At 35.8% G+C, this 23,257-nt stretch overlaps 1 protein-coding gene across 3 annotated transcripts in view; it reads left to right on the top strand.

Annotated features, from left to right (window-relative positions):
- Positions 1 to 23,257, top strand: part of LOC100746492 (BAI1-associated protein 3) — a 124,627-nt gene that overhangs the window by 83,082 nt on the left and 18,288 nt on the right. For all 3 annotated transcript variants that reach the window (XM_012384104.3, XM_012384103.3, XM_003488418.4), the window contains exons 4-10: positions 8,440 to 8,608; positions 15,365 to 15,532; positions 16,958 to 17,024; positions 18,872 to 19,061; positions 21,271 to 21,417; positions 21,612 to 21,656; positions 22,405 to 22,561. In XM_012384104.3, the coding sequence (XP_012239527.1) occupies positions 8,440 to 8,608; positions 15,365 to 15,532; positions 16,958 to 17,024; positions 18,872 to 19,061; positions 21,271 to 21,417; positions 21,612 to 21,656; positions 22,405 to 22,561 (943 nt within the window). The remainder of the gene's footprint in view (positions 1 to 8,439; positions 8,609 to 15,364; positions 15,533 to 16,957; positions 17,025 to 18,871; positions 19,062 to 21,270; positions 21,418 to 21,611; positions 21,657 to 22,404; positions 22,562 to 23,257) is intronic.

The following is a 23,257-nucleotide window of genomic DNA, read 5'->3' as shown; positions in this document are numbered from 1 at the left end:
GAACAAAGTATCGCGAATAGCACTGAATAACTCCTACATCTCTCCCCTCATACTGTCAGAAATCTTTTCAATTGAAGTGTCAACTCGATCTTATAAGGAAATGTCTCGGCACGAGAAAAGAAGTAAAAACTAAAAACAGAGTGAAAGAACGAAAGGGAATTGGAATGCCGGGAAGAAGCACGAAATTCATAGAGGAGCGTCAGACAGTGTCAGACTGGTCAAAGTGTCATACGGTGGAAATCGTATCTTTGGCGATGGAAACCGCGTTTCTGAGTCACGTATCATTTGTATCCCGGCGCCATGATGTTCTCCTTTGAACTTTATCGATACGTTTTACCTTCGCAGCGTTCTCGTTTCGCCAGGTTCCAGCAACAGATGCTGAGAAACGTCAAAGAAACTCGCGAAAGTAGGTACGAACGTAGAAACGGGAAGTGGAGGACACGGAGAGGAAGAGAAGAAAATGGCAAGCTCTAAGCTCTGCCGGTAAGCGTTCCCCGCATTGAAATTCCATTTTCGATGGAAGGGAAACCTCTTTGTGCAGTGCCACCGTCGAATAAATTAAATAAGCCGAGGCCGGAATGAAGGCAATGCCAGATTTATTCTTGTACGTCGAACGGCAACGCAATTTCGAGGCCACGCTTACACAGGGTCGAATAGTAGCGAACAGTGGCGAGGAATTCGTCTTAGATCGAGTTATGCTCGCTCCTTTTTAAGATTATGATCCTGGGAAGAGCGGCTGGTTTATTTGGAAGGGATGAGATTATGGTGCTGGTTGTTCGTTGAATGACTTAACAAAGGGGAAATATCGTATTACAAGGTGGACCGTACAAGAATTTGTTAGCTTTGTAAAATAAATCAGGATTGATGACGTTTAGAAGATTTATTAAGTCATAATCGTCTAATTTTTGTCGCTAAATACGTTGAATTTGGAGTAAACGAGAGTATTTAAATTGAATTTCTTCTTTTACCAAATTAACACGTTCATTGTCACGAGAATCTCATATACTTTACGCGATATTATATCCTATTTGAGCACTTCCTTCTGACAACGTTATCCAAGCGATTCATATTGTTGAATATTTGATAATCCATGATAATCTTATTTTAACTATTTTGAAAAATTTGGATTATCGGCGACCTTCGTAGCACTCAACGTGTTAATTATAAATCGTTTAACGAAGGACATGTTCTTACATTTTTTGACAAATGTAAAGAAATACGCGATTTAGTAGCAAAAGTTCTATCGAGCATCGATACTACTTCTACGACATTAATTTCAACGCCAATTACCGTGCAGCGACTAAAACGTAATGCTCTCGACAGAAATCAAGTTTAACCCTTTCAAGACTCACCGTCTAACCCCTTCGACACGCCCCAAGGTAATTTTTATAAAGATTCCTTTAGATTATTACACTTTTATTTTAACAGATTATAACTCATCTTCCTCTGTCATCGCTAAAATTTATCGCCTCAGAATTACATATTCCATTTAAAAAATTATTTTTCTCATTAGATCGCTATACTTTCTACTCGCTTTATTAAATTATGCGCTTTCCTTCGTTACCGTTAAAATTCACCGCACCATACGAACAGAATTACATATGCCACTTTTAAAATTACATTCAAATTGTATTTCCTTTCTTGAAATTTTGGCGTACCATGGTTCATTATCATGCCCTTGCGCGCATTGTTAAAAAAGAATCCGCCTCGAAAGAGCTAAATGGGGGAATCGTCGGATTTACCGACAGTTTGCCACGGACGTTTATTAATATCCTGCTAGACGTAATACACAACAAGTTCGCTGTTTTGTATAAATTAGTGCAACAGGCCATGCTTAACGAGGTAAACGTCGCGTATTCCTCAAGCACGATATCGAGTGCCCGACTGTCTTAACGAGGCCGGTGTTTCTTTTTCTCTTTCTCCATTTCCTTCGAAATTGTACGTTTCCTTCCTCTCGCGTCTCTTTTGTATCAAACGTGCATTCTGTTCTTCCACCGTATCTCTCTTCTTTTAGTTCTTACTTCTTCACCTTCCAATTTTCATTGTCCTTCGGTTCGAGTTTCTATTTTTTTATCTCCTCGACCTTCCATTTAGTTCTACTTTGTTATGCTGTTTGCTTCGAGGAAGATAAGGTTTGCTCTTTTCTTCTTCTCTTACTCGATTCGTGAATGATGTGCTACCTCGTGAACGAAATGGAAGTTTTGGTTTTGTCGTAGATCGTATTCTTTGAACGAAAGATCCTTTTTCATAGAGAGCATCGAGAGAATTTTCTTTGATCTCCTTAATACCGGTAATTGGATTAAGGATTTTTACGTACTTATGAGAAATTTAAGAGTGCTAAATTCACGGAATACGCGTAATAAAATATCTAAAGTATAGCACTTTTTACAATGTTTAATAGGTTTTACTCTTTTAGTACTCTGTATTCATAAAAACATGAATTTGCATAAATATCCGCATTCTCTTGACAATGCTATACATCTATTTAAGCTTCGACTTTTTGCACATAGGAAACTAGAGATTTTGTTTTACACAGATCGAATTGTAAAGTTTATCAAATATTAGTCCGATAAGTGACGTCGTGTTATATGCTATTAGTCTCTAAAGAATTTTAGAGAAACTTCCAATGGATAGACTAGAGTTGAGTATGTGAAAGTTTGATAGACACCAAGGAACTCCACTCAACACAGTGTATAAGCAATTTCCGAAAATCCTGTTGGAGTTCAACGAACTCTACTTAGTTTCTTTAAGCTGCAACAAATTAGGGGGGTCGATTAAGTTGCCCTATAGGTACGAAAGTTCTGTTGCTCTGATATCACGTGGCATATATTTGATGTTGAAAAGATGCTTGGTAGGAAGCAGACATTAAACCGACCTTAATTAGAAATTAATTGAGAGTAATTTTATTCTGATCTGAATTTTGCCAAATGCAATTTACTAGTATTTCATAATCTTCGATAAGACATGGACTGTCTCATATAGGATAAGACTATCACATGGACTGTGTAATACTCTGAAATAATTGAATCGTTTCATTTCATTCAATATTTCAATTGGATTCCAGACTCGAATACTGGAAAATTCCAGAAGTCTAATTTTAAATACTCTTACGGTTATTATCAACTGCTGTTCAATTTCCAAATGTAAGAAACTGAGTGTCGTATCTACTGTTCGATATCAGTTCAATAATTCAATTAATTAAATAATTGTTACATCATCTCAGACGATTATCTTCGATCTTTTAGGCTGTTGTTCCCACAAATAATTTCGTTCCATGGTTTACATCTTGTTTTCGGATATGAATGATCTTCTTTTCGGTTTAGAACGTGACTCAATTTAAAGTAAACGATACACGTGTACTCTATTTTCTCTTTGTGATCTAGTTCTCTTCTCTCTGGTCAAAGGGTGACATTGATTTCGTAACAGGAGAAACGATCAAGTATTGCGTTCTAGCTTCTCGCCCACTTGTTACGTACAACGCTACGGTTTCATTGTCAAAGCATAGCGGGGTACACTAATACCGATGGCTTCCCTCTAAGAAAACGCTAGACCTTCCCTTTGATATCGCATTCGTCAACGTCAAGGATTTGATTTCGTCTGAAACAGAGTAAATTGCGACTTAAACGCATTCTGATTAAATTCTGTAACGTTAAGATCAAACACAAAGTCTATTAATTTCATTAGCTACAATTCACTTCTACGTTATTATCCTATTTCAAAGTTTCAAAAGGTGTGTCGTAGTTCGATGGGATTCTCGAATTACTTGTCGACATTTTCAAGCAAGTTATTGTACGAATTTTTGAAAATTTAAACATATTATTGCTTTGAAATATTACCGAAGGTTAAAGTTATTTAGTTTTGGAAAATTTGAATCCAACGAATCTTATCGTATATTTGAAGCGGCTTTGCGTCTTAATCCTAACGTTCCTTAATAGAAAATACCTGATAATTTGCTTTAACGCGATCTGAAACGCTATAAATTCGAATCAGACTATAATAAATACTGGCCAAGCAACCATAAATCCGCCAGGTTGTACAACCCTTACGGCACAATAATGTGTTTCTTGAATAACGTGTTGCTAGATCGATCGTTGCACCCTAACGAAATCGTTTAACCATTTAACGTATCTATCGATAACGAGTCAACGAACCAAGATGTTATAAAACTATTTACAGTCTACGATACAAATATTTTCGGAGTGAAAAGACAGTACGAATACCAAATAAATAATACAGCATAATTTGTATAAGAAATATATAAATATTCGAGACTCACGAGTGTGAAAAAGATCGAAAGATTAGAATTAGTGGATTTGGAAGAAAAAGCGTAGATTTTTTCTTCAGCTATCAGAGCAACTTGTATTTACAGTAAAAATGATGACTTGTTTCGTACCTCTGAAGATTTCAAAGGAACGAAGCTTTCATCTCCTTTATCCTCGATTTATTTTTACAAAGATAACACAATAATGAAACAAGATAACTCGATCGTAACGAGGTTCGACATGGATTCGGCAAAGGAAAGCAGAAAAGCTGCTTTTAGGAAGAAAATAGCTGGGTTTAAGTAGGGCTTAGAGGAGGACGAGAGTAGAAATAGATAAAGAAAGTGCTAGAAAATTCAAGAAAAGACAACCAGTATCCACTAACATTCGCTCGAATTTAGACGCTATATGTGTACTTCCAATGGTGTACGAGGGTAAAGAAAGAATTAAAAAGTAGAAATACGCGAGAAATTATACAGAAAAGTTCGAAATGGTAAACAGAAAATACTTTTCGGAAAATAATCTGCCCAGGATAACAACACAGCACGTTATTGATTGAAATTCCATCACCGTTATATGAAAATATACAATTTCAATAATTTATTAATTTAATTTAATTGTAATAAAATTGAACTGTATATATCGTATGAATCATTGCTGAAGTTTATTTCAAAACATTACGTAATTTTTAACTTGCGTCCATTCAAACGAATATAACATGCATGTAGTAAAATTATGAGGCGAATCGGGGCTGATATGTATGCAGTGAACATGTCAACACATTCGAGATTAATGACCCGGCATGTGTCAGTTAATACTTCAACTCTACAGCCGATAAATTTCACATGTGGATCACGAGCAGACGTTTGTACTATCAGCCAGTTCTTACGTAATAACTAGGGAAATCATATGGTTACAGGACAGAATTGTAGAATAAAGAGGTTTCAAAACTTGTGAAATAGAAATACAATAATCCTCTTTGGTTTATGTTTTAAAAACATTCGACAAAATTATTTTAAAGTATTCGATAAAATAATATGGAGCCAGATCGAAGATCATTACAAATATTTTTTCACATTTACACATTTCAGATTACACATTATGATATATCGTTTGCAATAAATATCATTCGTTCGTTCATTCGTAACAATCATGACGTATAAATTAATCCAAAACTTCGCAGTAATGATTCCTACGAGACCTAATGAGATTCCTATGAGATTCGTACGAGACGTAATTCTCTTACGATTTATTACAATTGCAGAAACGTAACAGAGAATTCCGAGGACTATCCTGTGATATGTTAAACCGAACGATATTTCTCGCAAAGTTGAAAGGAATATCGATTCTATTTCGTTGACTCGCAGCGACGATGCACGAGAGGAAACTTCTCGTTTTCGTATCAGCCAAGTCCAAGTGGAACGCTCCTGCGGGACACGGAGCGTGGCGTGGCTTCTTTCGGATTTAAATTAGATCCGAGACGATCCGCAGATCCTTCAGACGCGTCAAATACACGCTCGCTTAACGTACTTTCATCTGCATATTTTTCATTTCGCTATTTTCTCCGGATCCCTTCGCATCCCTCTGTTCAACCGCCCAACCGGTATCGCTCAATGGGGACGCTTTATTGTTCCTAAGAAAGCTATTCTTTGCCCCCTTTTCGTGGATTATTGCGTCGAATAATCCCTGTATTACAGTTTCGGGGAATTTTTGATATTTTGAAACGACATCTGTGAAAATACAATCATGGTCGAGTTTGAAGGGACGACAAACTGTTACCTTGCATGAATAAATACATTAGATTGTGTAATATACGATAAATATCGTGATACTTCAGAACTCAGTTTGAAACAATGGAAGATATAACAATAAGAGTTTTGCGAAAAAGAGAACGAAGCACTTATTATATTTATATATATATATCTAATATAAGATATATATTATCGTTAAAAGAAACAATGGAACACGTTACGATAAGAGTTTTATAAAAATGGAATGGAAAACTTGGCAGAAACGTGGAAAATAATTTTAGGATTTCAGAGAAATGAAATTATTTTCATTTAATAACGAAAGAATTACACTTCTTATGAGTTGATTTGACATTTTATTCGTATAATCGAAAAATCGCGGACGAAATTATATCGACGAGAGTAAAATAAGCGATGTATTCTTTATGACAAAAATTGAGAAAAATGTTAAAATTGTATGAAAAATTGCGAGGTGCATAGAACGCATGCATAAATTTAAAATATCAAGCGTACGCCGGAAGCGAGATTTAAATTCAGCGTTAATGGAATACGAAAATTAACGCCACACCTGTTGACTTTACGGGAGATTCTGCTATTAGCTCGAAATGTGTGAAACACACGAACTAACCCTTCCAATGCAGTGGCTAGACCATTAGGTACGATACGATAGCTTTATCGAGGATAAAATTAGGTATCATTTAATTATTGCCTACGAGACGAATTAAAACCGTTTAATATTATCCCATACTATTATCACAATTTAATAAATTTGTATCGTAATGTATACATGATCGATAAAATATCCATCGTGGAAATGATCGCTTTCTTCGATGTGTTTTTACCTTATGTGACATGTAGTATGTATATATGTGTATTTTGTATGAGCCTCGGAAGTATCATAACCATGCTTGGTCTTTAAAAAATGCATTAAACCACTACAATCTACTAATTCTTTATCGGAAAAGATTTTTAAAGTTCCTACTTTAACATCTAGTTCAGCTATGTTTTATTCGACTGGAACTCGTAACAAATGAAAAGAACAAAAGAAATAAGCAGCAGATTTTTGTGTCACTTCAATTCATTACGAATAAAAATTCTCCAATAAAGAATTTATACAAAGGATAAAAAGTACGTTATTATCAGACTACGGATTTTTACGCATTTGTGGGAAATTTGACAATACAAACATCCATGAGATGCATATAATGTGTAGAAAATATAGGAAATATCGAAAGTATAATATTTAGTAGCTGAGACAATTTTGTATTTTATGACTTTATGATTTTAATACGAATTTCCATAAATATTTGCACATGAGACGCAAATACGTGTATCGGTATTCTGAAAGAAGCAAATCAGATACGTCGTTTACGATTTGTACTTCCGCTAACGAAAAGGAAGTTCAATTTCCAGAAAAATTTTCACCGAGAATCACGGATGCCTTTCAAAATGGCAATTTTCAAATTGCAACGTGTTTCGTTGCGTCGTCCTCGTTCACATGTACGCCGTACATTGATTAAAAAAAGGCACATTGCGAAAAGAGAAGGCGAAAAAAAACATGGAACACCTCGACTGATCGATATTACTGCAACGACGCAAAACTCAGCGCACACGTAAGTGCGAGGAAAAAATGAACGGAAATACGGGCATGCGACTGCGATGATTAGGCATCGAATTCTCCTTGAACGATCACCGCGATCATTGTCGACTTTTCATTGAAACTTTCAGCAGCACTCGTTGTTTCTCGCAAAATCATCGACACATAATTCTTTGTCCTTATAATATCTTTTTATAATTTTATATTCTATAATTTTCTTTACTATTTAATTTGTACTTTACAATTTGTCCAGCTAGACATTCGGTAAATTTTTCTAGCTTAATTGCTAAATAACACGTTCATGGCTACCCTCAGCGGGATGTCATCTGCCAGTTTGTCTATTTTATTCCTTTAGTAAGTTAGTGGTGTGTTTTCTCTTTAGGTGTTATAATGTCTCGGATTTTTAAATTTCATATCAATCATTTTTTAAAGTATTTAACGAATTTGAGGTATTATCGTACATTACATCATTATATAATTAAAAATAATAACTTGAAGATCCCTGAAAATAGTAGTAATTATCGTGGATATTTTGAAGATTTTATAAATATATATGTATATATTTTGTTAATAAATTTGTTTGGATCGAAAGACGCATCTGAATCTGAAATAAGGTAGCAAACGATTTGACAGATTATTCCATATAAGTTTCGAAAGACACGCGATATCTACTATATCATTAGAAAGAATCGCTATAAATTTCCACTAAAGCTCGGGAAAAAATTTAAGTATTTTCGGTAGCATCAACTTTTTGTCAGACACTCTATCTATATACGTTATGATACGCAACGAAGAAGCAACAAGTGACGAGAATGAAACGTAATTGATGTTGCAGGGTTCAAGAGACAGACGGCTCTTTCTTCGAAAGTTTCACCGCGTTATCTTGGAGACAGGAAAATCGAAGGCTCATGGTCCTTCAAGAAGTAGAGGCCAGGGCCAAGGAACCGCCTCCACCGTCCAGAGACACCAGCTTGACGCAAACTTATCGTTTCACCAAAAAAGAGGTGAGCTCTCTCTTACAAATAATGGTTATTTCATTAATCCTAAGTCGGAAGTAAATTAGATTAAGTTTTAGTAGAAAGAAATTAAATTAAATATGCGAAATCAATTAAATTCGTTGGAAGTAAGTCAGAAATGAATCTGTATAAATTAACAGAAAAATAATAAATAATTTAACACGTTGATTGCCGTGTGAATTTTATATACTTTGCCATGAGAGCCGTATCTTAATCATAGCATTTAACTTTTACGAAATCGCTCAATTTTTCTCTGAAAGTGTTATATAAGTCGCTGACAATGTTGGAAACTTTCCACTTCAAGAAATTTATCTTCCTTTAATCGTCCTAACCGATGATACCGATGACCGTCGTGACAATCAACGTGTTAATCTTCAATTTAAACCACCATATTTTTATACGTGGATATATAAAGAAGATTTAAAAGAATCAACACATTGCAATTATTAAAAAATATTAGAATGATTTTTCTTAGAAGCGTGTTTACTTTGTTAAAACTGCAATCGTGAGAATGAAAAGGAAAAGTTAAGCACAGAGAGCAACGTTTAAAGAAAGGACAAGTTTATCCTCTGTTTTAGAGTAGGCCGCGTTGTCCGTAATTCTGCAAGTTTACCAGACGAAACATAACGAGTGTAAGTTTCCGGTTTTCGCCGTAGTGTCAGCAATATGAAAGTGACGCGCTATATGGCCTGTTTTGGTGAATGCAAAAGCTTCTAACCATTCGCTATCGTTTAAACGCGAGATAGAGTTGTTAACTGCTTTCAGTCGACGTAATGCAAGCAGCTGCGCGTCGAATTTAATCACACTTTAAACAATACACTTTCGTGCTTGAAGTTAACCATGCGACGAGGAACATGAAAACATGGTAACGTGTCAAAACACAATCTTGTGTATAAATCCATATGCATACGGAGTAAGGTAGATCCATTAAAAATTAGAAACGTGTAATATTTGATCTCTAAACAATTTTTACACGTACAACGAACACACGTCATTTTGATAATTTTGCTTATTTTGATAACAAAGTCGATATCGTGATCGGAAGTCTTGTTTTCGTGACGTTTCATGCGATAGCGTTTTATTTTGGTAGAAAAGAAAAGTAGAAAATTCGATTTTTGTTTTCTCAAAGACTTTCTTTTCTTCGAGACTCGATCATAACTAGACTAATACAATTTTATCGCGAGACGTAACGAAAGAAAGAAACCTCCAATCTTTTATATAGACTGTTACAAACTTCTTCTATAAATTTCTGTATGAAATTTCTTCGAATGCGTAGCCAGAGAATGGGAAAAAGAACGAGTACGTACACTTTACAAAATGAAACGTTCGATCGATCAACCATTCCGGTCCTTTAATTTTCTGTACCTCAATTTGCAATTTCATTTTACTGTTATCATTGAAACTACCGGAATAATTAAAATAACCAATTAGTAATTTTTCAATATATGGATACACAAGGTTATTTTTCCCTCTTTCGCTAAATATTATTTTAATATTAATTGTCTTCAATTCCCTCGGTACAAATTTAGACTTTAATCATAGCTAGCTGTTAAACAAATCCTATATTTTCTTACAAATTAAATCTTTGCGTGCGTAACTATCAGTATATAATCCCCCCAAGATCTTAAATTGTGAAATATAATACTAACAATCACGATCGAGCCTTTATATACTTCAAGAAAATAGCTGTTCCTCGATTTTACTTGCCATACTTTTACTTACTATCGCGAGTATACCGCTTTGTTCGCAACGTTCGCATAGTGATGCATTTTGTCATCTATCATGGTGGTTACGGTGGTTATGCGCAAATCGCATGCGATTCGGTAATTATATTTCCTTTGAAATATTATGCGTGCTGGTCAATCGAAATGACGGACAGCCGCTTTAACGATATCGCCTGTTTAACATTTATTTACCCCACCAGCGATCCGCAATTTCATGATTGCACTTCCAAGAAATCTCGATATTTCGCATAAGATACCGGCAACAGACACGACAATCCTCAATCAGAATGTCTATTAAGTGGTTGAAATAATCCTTTCTATTTTTATCGTTCCTGCGTTATCCTTGTTTTCACTGAATTAATTTGAATTAATTGAAGTTCATTTAATTTAAAAAATTGAACGAATATGAATCATATTGTTATATCATTAAGGGGTCAGATTTTGGTTTCGCTCGGTTTATGCAAATTAATCCTATTCTCTTCCTCTTTTTTCATTAACATTAAAATCGGCGATTTGCAGAAAACGGTGAATACAGTGTTGTTCGCCTCTGTGACAATCTATTTATAATATCGATCGATCAATCCGATTGAATTTATTTGACAAATGCAATATTAATTCCGCATTTATATGCAACCGCACAAAGTTGCCAATGCAAACCGTAGATTTCATGGATCTATTTATTATTCAATCATTTTCCATTTACATTTTATATCGTCCCTATATCTAATCGTTTCACTAAAGTCTTCATAAATATACGTTTCTTATAGCTTCATTCTCATTTTTATTAAACGCAATCATTGACTTGTTTATTATTCATTTATTTCGCTATTCGCGTTTTTCATTGTTCTTACAATCTTTTCAGTAAAACCCTTATGATTTTACTTTTCTTATATGTATATGTATATATGTGCATCATAAAGCAGCATAGGAAATTTGTACAAAAACCTGTAGAATATCCTTGAGAGTAATACTCTTGATATTCCTTTCTCACTGGACACGTCGTATTTGCGATCTGCTTTTCACAAAGTGGACAATGCCAGCGTGTAGGTGGATTATGGAACTCCAGATGAACGTTCCCTGGGCCACTGTGCGAGAGAAATTCAAACTCAAACGCAACTTCGTGACACGATAAACCGGTGGACTATATTAGATATTCTGCACCTGCAGGATTCGCTTCTGCATTCGTTGGTACAGAAAAATTATATTTCAGAAATATTTTCCGTTTTCGCGAGCGAAGAACGTTCCACGAAATTTTTACTTTGGGATTATGTACCACCGCACGTTTAGAATCCTGTTAAAACGTTACTTTTCACTTGAAATCCAAACAGTTATCCTTTTTATCCTTAATTTTTTGAAAGCAAAGTCTTTCAAGCGTGACCTTTCAAAATCAGAACTCCCATGCTCCGAACTACGACAATTAATTTTTCATTAACTTCGTGTTTACGGGTTTCGAAACTTTTAGCACCGAACTTTCTCGTTTTACTCGCGCGATCGTCAAACCGATTTTTATTATTATAAATATCTTCGTTCGATCCAATATCCCAAACGATATAAAAATTTAATATAAAGTTTCAATAATCGGATTTCTGGCATTTTACATGGCATTTTACATATTAAATGACCCGTGTCGTTTTTAAAGCTATCAAAAAAGTTTTAACTCGTTAACACGTTGACTGTCACGCAAACTTGATATATTTCGCCGCGATAAATTGAAACATACCACGGCATAGCATTTCATTTTTGCGAAGCACTATGTTGTATTTGCATAATTCCTCCTGGCAATGTTATATATGATATATAACATCTAAATCATTCACATTATTGAAAACTTATTGATTCGTGAAATCTATCTTGAATATATATCCTTGTGTAATATATCACACAGATAAATAACGTAATTCAAAGGTTGTTAGAACTGAATGCGATTGAAGCAATTTTTCACGCTCGATTCCACGTCTTTCCGGCCTCGTAAAGAGATCCCTCGTAAAGCAAACGATCGCAGCGTCGTCATTTATCCGGAAGGAAATGAGTAACAAGAAGCGCACCACGGAAAGAATAATGGCGTTCGCGTTTCGTCGAGTGGCTCGAAAGGATTCCATCAAATTGTTCGGATCGTCGCACAGCCTTTTCCTCTCGGTACGCTTTACGCCGCTTGCAACGCCGATTTCTCTTTTTTCCACTTCGTTAGGAACTGAAAACGCGAACGCTTTCCGCTTATTATTTCCAATGAAATCGCGTTACACGTTCCTTTCCGTCGAACCACCGATACGCTGCAACGACGAAGCGAATTAGACGAACGAAAAATGATATACCGTGGTGAAGAAAGGAAATATCTTTCAACGGATGCGACCGATCCATTGGGATCAAGCGTATTTTATACAAATTCTCCTCGAGATAAATCGGGATTTTAACGTAGAAATAATATTTTGCCAAGAGCTCGTAACGATCCGCAGTTAAACTTTGAATCCTGTTTTGATCGTAAGTTGTTTAATTCGTTTTCATCTCGTTCTTAGACGGAAATCCTTTACAAACTGTTAAGAAACGTTACGAAGGAGTAAGTAGTACACAAGTAGGTATTTTAATGAAATTTCGATCAATTACAATAATTTCTATTAAAAAAAAATATAGATCATATCTCAAATATTTGAAGCTAATCCTCGTAGCGCTATGTTACAACTATCAATATTTTTAGTATATTCAGAAGGATTCAACAGGTAAAAGCGCGTATTTAATCCTAAAACTGAATAAAAAATAACATTCGCTGATGCATTGAATTTGAAAATTGTTCCGCTATGGGATACACGAGCAAAACAGTTTTCACGTTGAAGATAAAACAATTTAAAGCGAATAATAACAACGTCATACTTTTCAGTACGAGCCAGGTCCATGGACGAATAAATCATCGACCTTAAAGTTTTTTTGTTACGGTTACGAAGCTGTATTTAATTATCTCTTTTTAACTTAGCCTGCTCTTTAATCGTTAGCTGTAAAATTTTCTCCACCTTTCTACAAATAAATCTTCCAGGTAACTCGTTATTTACCTCCGGCACCAGATTTCCGTCGAAACTTTTAAAAGTTATATTCTCAGTCGTAAGATTACGCTGCAGCTTTAAAGTAGAAACCTTATTTCACCAATCAACTTCCAACAAAATTATACTTAATTAATCTCCTTGTACACCAGATTGTGTAACAAACAGAATTCGTGAAACTCTCGTCGACATTTCAAGTTTCGAGTTTTGTATAAAACATACAAATCGGGTTCTCCGAAGCTCGGACTAGTCGTTTTAGCCAATATCCATATCGGTTATTATATTTTTATATTTTATAATTAGCCTTTTCACTCTTTCACGCGTTGCATCAGATCGATAACGACAAAGAGCGAATTTTGGGGATTTGCAATCAATTTTTCTTTCTTCGTCTACTCGTATTTTGTGCTTTCAGCTTTGGTTAATATTATTACGTAAACACATTTCGCTCGATATTATCACATTTCGTTAATAACGAAGGCTACGATAATTTATTAAACTTAACTTTAAACTTGCACCATAATCGTATTATGCAATATCGAATAATGCACATCGTACTGTAATTATTCATGTGCCTATTAAACATTTCGTACTTTGTTTAGGTAAAGCGATTGGTCTTCTTTCCAGCGTCGTTCGTAATACACGCAACGTTAACGCGCAGTAGAATACACCGTTAATGGCCAGATGATCCGGAATCATTCGCACGTATTCTATCTCGCGTTCGCATACTCTTGTAACTTTATTTTTGAAACTTTTCTCTTTTTTTCGTGCGTTGCTTCGCCTGTCTTTTTTACGGACACTGTTGGTCAAGGAAAAATAACAAAAAAAAAAAAAATAGTTTGTTAAAAAGTAGCCACTCTTGAACTCGCGTGTACAGCTACATAGCGGTTTTGATTACCATAAATTGAGGACCGCCAAAAAGGAAATTCTCATGGAAGAGAGGTTTCACAAGCTCTCGCTGTGCTATTTATCTTGCAGCTTGGTCAAACCTCGATGAATTTCACTTACACCAGCGTGATTGAATGAAGTCGACTGGAAGCACTCGTTGAAGGAATGGAATATTTCTGGTTGAAAAATTACTCGGAAATCTTGTCCAATTATCGCTTATCGTTAAACGTATTACCCCGCGTAATAGCTGGAATAATGTGGGAATTTGTGACATTCCATTACAATTTTAGTAAGTTTTCGACAATGGAGTAATTTGCTACTTTATTATTAGTGAACGTATCGGTAAAATGTTAATTTTTCGTAACTTTAGAAAAAGAATTTAGTATTCTGATATACTATTACAAAAATATTCCAGAGATACTATTACAAAGGTATTCATTACATTTTGTAAACTGATATAGTTGTAAACTAACGTTAAGCAAAATAACAAACTCTTGGTTTAAATAATTTTTATGCGCAAAAATAGGTTTTATCGATTAACTTATTTGACAATGATATTACGACACTTTGGAGAGGAAATGGGATAACATTGAAAAATTGCGTTCTAAGAATCGAGACAATATCGAATCCAAGTGGCCAATTAAATCTGAATTCTCCGTGCAATATAAACTATAATTGCGAAACGAGTATTTAAAACTTCAAAGTCTCGCAACTGTGCCGCCGTTGTACATTTCTGCTCTTAAATAATAAATCACCGCGTCTGTTTAAACTTTTCTCGTCGCTTGAAATCTGAAAACCAAGGGAAACAAAGGAGCGGCTTGGTATCAAAGAAACGAACGAAGAAAAGTTAAAAAAGATAAAGATACACGAGTCTTTGTTGTACCTTAATGCTTCAGCGTGTTTTCATCAGCGGCTGAAACAAAGAGAAATCTCGTTTTAAAGTTTCCTCGAAGGGATGTGGAACGGGGATGTTATCAATTTGACGCCTCTCGAAAGCGAGCGCGTCAAATTGATAACGAAAAACGCGGTTGAACATTCAACTACAGTTTGTCGTGGGACGAACTGTTTCCAACGAATACAATACGCGTTTAAAAACATTGTTTCAGTTGGAACAGTTGTACATAGAAGTCCTCTACACGATCGCCAACACTGTGGGCGCTAGCACGGGACAATACGCGCACTACAAGGAAGATCTTTATAGGTATGCGCAAGAAGCTTTTGGAGTTCCGCCGGATCAACATCGACGATATCTGAACATCGCATCGGAAGAGAAGGTACGTTTCATCGTGTTCTTTCTTATTATTCGATCGTACGTGTGATGGCTCGCCAGAGTATTCAAACGTCTGCCGCACAATATTTTTATGAATATATTATCTGCATCATATGAAACTTCCTGGAATTTCGTTGACGCTGCAGTGGCATACAACTGTAACGATTGTAACAGCGAAATTTGAAACCAATACGAAAATGTATATAAAAGTTACGAGACATTTATCGCGAACGTGCACTTAGTGAAAGATTGGTATACAGCATGAATATACCATTAGGTTGTCCGAAAAGCGTCTTTCTTCTGCAGACACGTCTTTTACAACTACGCATCGTTATACATACATGAAACCTAATCTGTCTGGACGTTGTAATGTCATTCTTGATAGAACAAAATGGATCGTAGGTAATTCGATAAAATAATATAAAACGGAAAATGTTGTGCATTCATTATTTCCTTATAAAACGAAAGAAACTTTTCGGACGACTTAATATTTAGTCTTAAACGTACGATTATTGCCGAGGATGGTCTCGTTAAACATCGTAGCTCATATTAAGGTGTCGAATAGTTGACCGACTATTCAAATGCTCTGTAAATATACAATATCTTTCTATATTTTTTGAAGTACGTATCAGTTGTCGTTTTGTCTTATTTAATTCGAGTAATGGGATTGGATGAATTCGATAACGAAGATGAAAAGAAGCGGCGTGCTTTGTAAAGAATATCACAGTAGAAATTGCGCATTTGAAATAAAAGCAATAATACGCGGTTACTGAAACATATATTCGGGCAGAAAGTTCGATTCGAGTCTTGTCGCACGGCTCGTCGCGTTATGAAACGTTATTTAAAAACGACGCGGTATACGCAAGTATAACGCAGTACCGTTACAAAGCAAGCAATTACTGAAACAAAGCTTTATTACATTTATACAGAAAATGAAAAACAAAGCCCCGTAAAACGATTTCGTTCTTGGCCGACGATACGAAACAGCATTGAAGTCGGATAAAGCAAATTAATAAGAAACACCACTGGAACAATTACTGTCCCGTTTCTCCATGTTTTATCGTCGGCTAAATAATATAATTCCAATCGATTCAGTCTCCAGCTGTTTTTAATAATGAAACAAATAGCTTCGTGATTAAAATACATAAAAAAATGGTATTATATCGGAAATATAATTCATTTTACATTGAAATTAAAACACACGATAAGAATGAAACATTACGATCCGTTTACAGTCACAATCGTATATTTGCTATATTATGTTCGGTATCCAAATAAAATGCATTCAATTTATGCCTCTGATCGATCGTCGTAAAATTATTCTCATAAATTTTACTCCGATATACGTATACCATGAAAATCGCGTAAACTTCTTTAGTCGGTAAAAAAATGATTAATTATTTTTTGAAACGGTTGTTAAACTTTTCAGCCACCAATAGTTGTCCTAAGCGTGGTAGTTGTGGAAGCAGAGGGACTAGAAGCGAAGGACGCGAACGGTAAGCATTTATTTAGCGTGTTTTGCGTTTAATTATGCAGCACCACGTAACGCCCGTAGAAGTTTAACGAGTCTAGTGAAACGCAAATGAATTTTCCATCGAATTACATGCATACATAATCCGGCCGTAGTCACCGATGTCATAAATTTTGACGTGGGAACAGGACGAAAAGCGATGCATCTTTCGATTCTCGACGTTACTTCTCAATATTTCAAGCCCTTTTGCACGATAACGGATTGAATAATTGCGAAGACAGTCTGGAAGACTTCAAAATTTATCTCGATCATTGAAAATGATCGATACCGCGCGATACATCATCTTACGGAAATTAAATGCATCTTTTATATTCCAATCGTGTCGAAATGTCTCTGTTATTCGTGTTTAATAATAGAATAACGTGTAGTTATTCTACTATCGTCGTCATAATCGTTATTAAAGTTTTTAATAGATTGCGGATATTCGTGGAAATTCATATTTTTACGAACCTAACTGTAAGAAATGGAATTTAAATTTATTTCGCTTATTGAATATCAAAATAAGTTTTAAAGCATTTTAGTTATTCTACTTTGAATATTTTATGTATCTTTGGATGTCGTGCTTATTCCGTGCATTTCTGTACGTTTAAATTTCTCATAAATGCATAAAAATCCGCAGCCCAGTTTCACGAGTAAGAATAAACATTTCTGCCAAATTTGTATAATGCAGGATGACTAATATTGTGTACAGCAGCTGAGAAAGAAATTCAAACTGCAATTTTTAAATGCTGACAAATTCTGAGAAGTACTGAAAACCGCTGAAAAATACTTGAAAATTCTCAAAAAATAATCCTCGATTTATATTATACGTCCATAAAAATGTTTCTTACAGATGTTTCCAATAAATTGAGATAGTCATAGACTAGAATGCATATTGAATAATACACACACAATTTCGCATCGTGCTAGTTACATTCTTTGAAATGTACAAAGGCGCGTAGATTCTGATATCTAAAGAGTACGAGGATAAGATCCAATAAAGATAAAGCATCCAAGTACTTCGTCATAAAGGATACAGCCCTATTCTCGTAAACTTTCTCTATAAAAGATCTATCTCGAAACTGCTGCAACAACTTAAGGTAACTCTCGAAAAAATGGAGTAAACCTTGCTCATTCCGCTCTACAAAACACGGCAGAGAGTTGAGCGAAACGGCTACAACTTAAAAGTCGGTGTATTGTATCGTTCAAAAGGACATATTTTTATTAAAAAAGAAAAAAAAAGAAAATCCATTATGGAGAATTTTATATTTCTGTACAAAACAACGTACACATTGTAAAATATAAAAGACGTATGGCGAAATAATTAAAATTTTTCCACGATCGTATATTTTTTCCGTCTAAATCTAGGACGTTCCTTTGTTTATTCTGTCTGGAGTCTACACCGCGTCACTGAAAAAACATATATATCGACGAAAATATCGAAATATTTTTACGCTGCATTCTATGTGTATATCCGTGTACCACAGAAATATCTGCAAAATAATCACGAAACAAGTAATATTTCTCAATCGTGTACCATCCTTTCTTAAATGAAAATTTGCTCTAATTAATTATCTCTTCGTCGCGTTACAAAAAACATCTATATCATCGAGATAATAAAAATTCCATACTCTTACGCATCGTCTTATTTTATTTCCTATACTTAAGAGAAACATATATGCGAGAAGAGGGTCGTGAAAAAATACAAAACCTCTAAAGCATATAGTCTCTCCGTTCAAATCCAGAATGTTTTTTCCAATTACGGAAGTCGTTAGATTTGAGTGTTTGCCAGAGGAGAGTTAGTCTGAACAAGATTCTATATATGTCCTCCAGGATTCAGCGACCCTTACTGCATGTTAGGAATTCAACCGGGTAATACAGGTGCACCGTTGAGTCCGCAAACGAATTTAACTGCGCACTCACCCCACACACCGCCAGCATCTCCGAGACAAGCGACCCGTGCCCTTTCCGACGGTGGTGAAACCGAGAATTCTCATCACGAGAAATTACGGAAACACCATAGGTAAGTCGACACATCGACGTACCCTTGGTTGCATCGAGCGATCGATAGACCGCGGATATTTATACTCTCATAAATGATTTGAAGGCGTAGAAAATTTTTAAGAAATTCGAAAGTGTACAAATATCCAGAATGCACGTAATACGAAAAAGTAGGCTCAAAAGTATCCAAACACTTGCTTATTTTCGACAGGATATATTCTGATTAGAAGATTGGGGATAAATCAAATAGCAATGCAAACTGCAATGATTTTATTCCCTCCAATCATCATTGCTACGTACAATGATATATTACGAGCCGATTAAATTGAGCTTTAAAGATCGACGTGCAATAATTACTTCGAATTCATATTACTTCAAACGCTTTTTCTATGAATTTCCGTGTACACTCTTAGCGGGGATGCGCGTAATCCGCAGTCTGGTCGATTTGCATGATTTATCGAATATTCAAAATATCGTGCTTAACCTTGAAGCGTATCGTAGCTCTTTTTAATCATGCTTATTGGAAAACGTTCGATATTCTATTAATAGTAATTCTGTTTAGCGTTGAAACTGTTGAAGTTGAAAATAGAGAATCTGTGAAATATCGAATTTTAAATGGCTAGAACAGGTCCAGAGGATCAAAAGTTGTAATAGGAAACGTCGAGATTTATCAAAGGTAAATGTTACCATGTTGGGAATTTTATTTAATCCAGATTCGATAGCGCCCAGCAGAAATTGATTGCTCGATACGTGTATCTCTGTTTAATTGTATGTAATAATGGCTGAATAAAAACTTCTGTCCTCTAGACGATTCGACGATTCAATTCTTTTTTCGTCGGTAGTTGCAATGATACCTGTGTAGTATATAGCTGTAAAATACAAATTTTCCATAGAAGCAAATAAAAATAAAATCGCTATCCTGATTCCATTAAAATCATTATACCTAGAATGGAACTTGGAAGTACTTGAGAGGGTAAACCTGCTGATTAAAACCCAGATAAAGGATTATTAGAAAACGTTTCAAACGTTCTTTAATTAATCCTCATTTCTCGGACATTCCAACGTTTTAAAGCTTAAATCAAAGCCTCGATACTTCTTATTCTTAGTCATTATCTTTTCCGATATCGACGCTTCATCCACGATAGGAAAGGAATCTTTAAAACAATGGAACCGATAACTATAGAAACGTAGATCGGTGTTTCTATCGAATAATCTGATCCGTACGATCCTCGTTATTCCGCGTAGATTGAAACTTCAATTATTTTCTACCGTAAATTACGACCAACAGGAACAAATTTCTCTTCAATAAAGAAAAGTGCAATCAATTTGCTACAAATCATCGATTAATCCGAAGCAAGACGTTCGATCGATCGTTCGAAGCAGTTAGAGCAGACACAGACCTACTCCAGACGAGCAATCGAGTGACATTTCCACAATGAGTCGCGATAACAATGAACGGTTGCCGGATGCGGCAAGTTCTGTTGGCGACGCTTTCGCAGCGGAATAAGGCCGCGGTGCATTGAGAATCGAACGTCTCGCGGCTCTATCTCGTCGGCATTGTCTCCTCGTGCAGGCAGCAACGCGATTAATTCTCAGTGGTATCGCGACGACGCGCGAAACGAGACCACGTGCTTCTCGTCGAGTCGTTCGAAAAATCGAGTGCTAGAAGACAGGCATGCCGAACGTGGAGAAGCTGGCGAGGAAACGACTGAAGAAAATGTGAGGAATGTTTTTACGAACACGAGGGTAGATTTAGTAGCAGGAACGAACGGTAGAATTCAATTTGCTTGAAAATGTTGTTTGAGCTAATCCGGTTAAGTGTAATGTCTCGTGACAATTGGCACGGTAATGGCAGGTAGTTTAAACGAAATTCTTGCATTACAGAAGTTTTGGCGTTTAAGTTGGAAATAAGTTCACACGGGTACAGAGTTTGTAATATTTGATATGTGCGTGTACAAAGTAACTTCGACGTAAATATTTCTTCAAGACAAATCTAAAATATAGAACCGAAATAAAAATACGGAATTTTATTCAATACACCGCGCACAGATTTTGATTTCTCGCACAATCTGTAACAAGTTACAAGGCACAACCCAACCAAAGGAACGAAAATTTCATTGCCACGCAAAATTAACTGTTCGAACGAACATACTCGCGTGCCGCAAAGCCCGAAAGGAGATAGAGAAGCGCGTGAAATATCCGTGGAAGTTATTGTATCCGTTGGAAATCAGTTTCAGGTTGTCGTTCAAGCGCAAGGAGCATACGAGCAGACGCGAGCATCGGGAATCGTTGAGCGGCGCGGTACCAGCCAAGTTCATACGCGCGACGTCGGTGAAGCCGCACACGCTAAGTCCACGATGGAACGAGAAGTTTCGTTTGTAAGCAACTCCGTATATCCTTCGGGGACTTCGATTCTTCCTCTTCTCCTTTCTTTTCTCTTCTTTTTACTTCCACGTCTTTGTCGCTTCTTCCGTAGTCCGGGAAAGCGATCAGAAACACGTTACGTGAAATTTCATATTGGATCAGAGTGACACACGGTTTAACATTTTCTCGTTTTTCTTTTCCATTTCAGCGACATCGACGACATCAACACGGATATTCTGCACCTGGATATATGGTGAGTGGTGTCGTTTATCAGGTTGGCTATTCGGTGCCTTTCTTCTTTATATGGATACGGCTGTGAATAGCGCGAAATGAAATTTGTTTCGTTAAAATGTGATTTCGAGAAGTTAATTTGGAAAAAAGTTAGTTTGTAAATTTGCAATTTCAAACGGCCATCTGCAAATATCCTAATTTGAAATTTCGAAATTTCAAATGCAGATTCTCGTGGCTTCCAATTTTTAGTCAAATGCATAATGCATTCTCGAAACCGATGCTTTCACGTTGAAAGCAAAACGTATTACGAGCAGATTTCATTTCACCTACTCTATTTTCCTTCCTATAAAAAAATTGTTTCATTTATGAGTCTACCATTATTCCACCATTTATCTATTTCTTGTTCTATCTCGTATCCTATTTTGAACCACGAACAAAACACTATCTTACCCGAATTATCCATCGATTACTTCTCGATTTTATTTTTTCTTCTTCATTTTATTTTTCTCCCTTTATGTCGCATCTTGCCTCAAGTGGCAATAATTCAATATCATTTTCTCATAATACCATGGACATTATACTTCAAACATCATCATCTTACGTATCTCACCAGTATATATATGAAAATCAATTCGTTAATTACTGCCATTACTACCAGCAAGGTTCGTTGAGTAAATAAGATCAATGATTTCCTGAGTGTGCTTTCGTTCCCCTTCTCGTACTCCCTTCTGTCGAAAGTGTTTGTGTTGCCCTGACAGACATAGTTTCAGGGACCACGACGACGAGTCCTCCGTGTTCGATGCAGTGAGCAAGCTGAACGAAGTACGCGGCGTCAAAGGACTCGGAAGATTCTTCAAGCAGATCGCGCAGAGCGCAAGATCCGGCGGTCAGGACGATTTTCTTGGCTGCGTGAATATTCCGCTTCAGGTATTGCATCGATTTACCTAACGAGTTTCGTAATTATGCTTCGTAATTCGTAATAACGGAATTACAAAACTCATAATTTCATTCCCAATATTCGCCTTACGTTCGTTAATTTTAAAGGTTCGTTAAAAGTAGTTTTGATCGTACAATCGACACGTTACGTTTCTTACACGCAAATATCAAATGCGTTTCTTCTATCAATAATTGCGAAGAAAAATTCTTTCCATAACCAAACAAACGATTCAACATTTAGTGAATTTATTTAACGTTAACACTGATGACACGCATGAATATTATCATTTCGTTTAGCTCATTTAAGTACATCTTTTCTGTATCTCTAAAACTATCATCGACAAATCTTCTAGATGAAAATACAATTTACTGTTACTCTAAATACAGAAAAACAGTTAGAGTAGAGCCTCCCTTATGCCTTATCCGAACTAATAGCGAGACAAAATTGCTCGGATAATAGAATTTTCGAATAACAGAATAATCACTTTTCTCATACGAAATTTCATTTATTTAAATACAAATTAAGATTAAGTGGCAAATCCTTTACACACTTATGGATCTCGTAGCTTTTTCTCTGTTACGTCATGTAATTTATTCGACACAAGTAATCGCATAGAATTACGTTCTTTTTGTACTTTGAACCATAGCTTTTGTTCGCTGCTTTCATTTACATAAAATCGTCATTAT

Source organism: Bombus impatiens, unplaced genomic scaffold, assembly GCF_000188095.3.
Source record: "Bombus impatiens unplaced genomic scaffold, BIMP_2.2 scf_0233, whole genome shotgun sequence".
Taxonomy (NCBI): Eukaryota; Metazoa; Arthropoda; class Insecta; order Hymenoptera; family Apidae; genus Bombus; species Bombus impatiens.
Note: the sequence above shows the minus strand (reverse complement) of the source record. Positions and strands in the feature narration are given on the sequence as shown.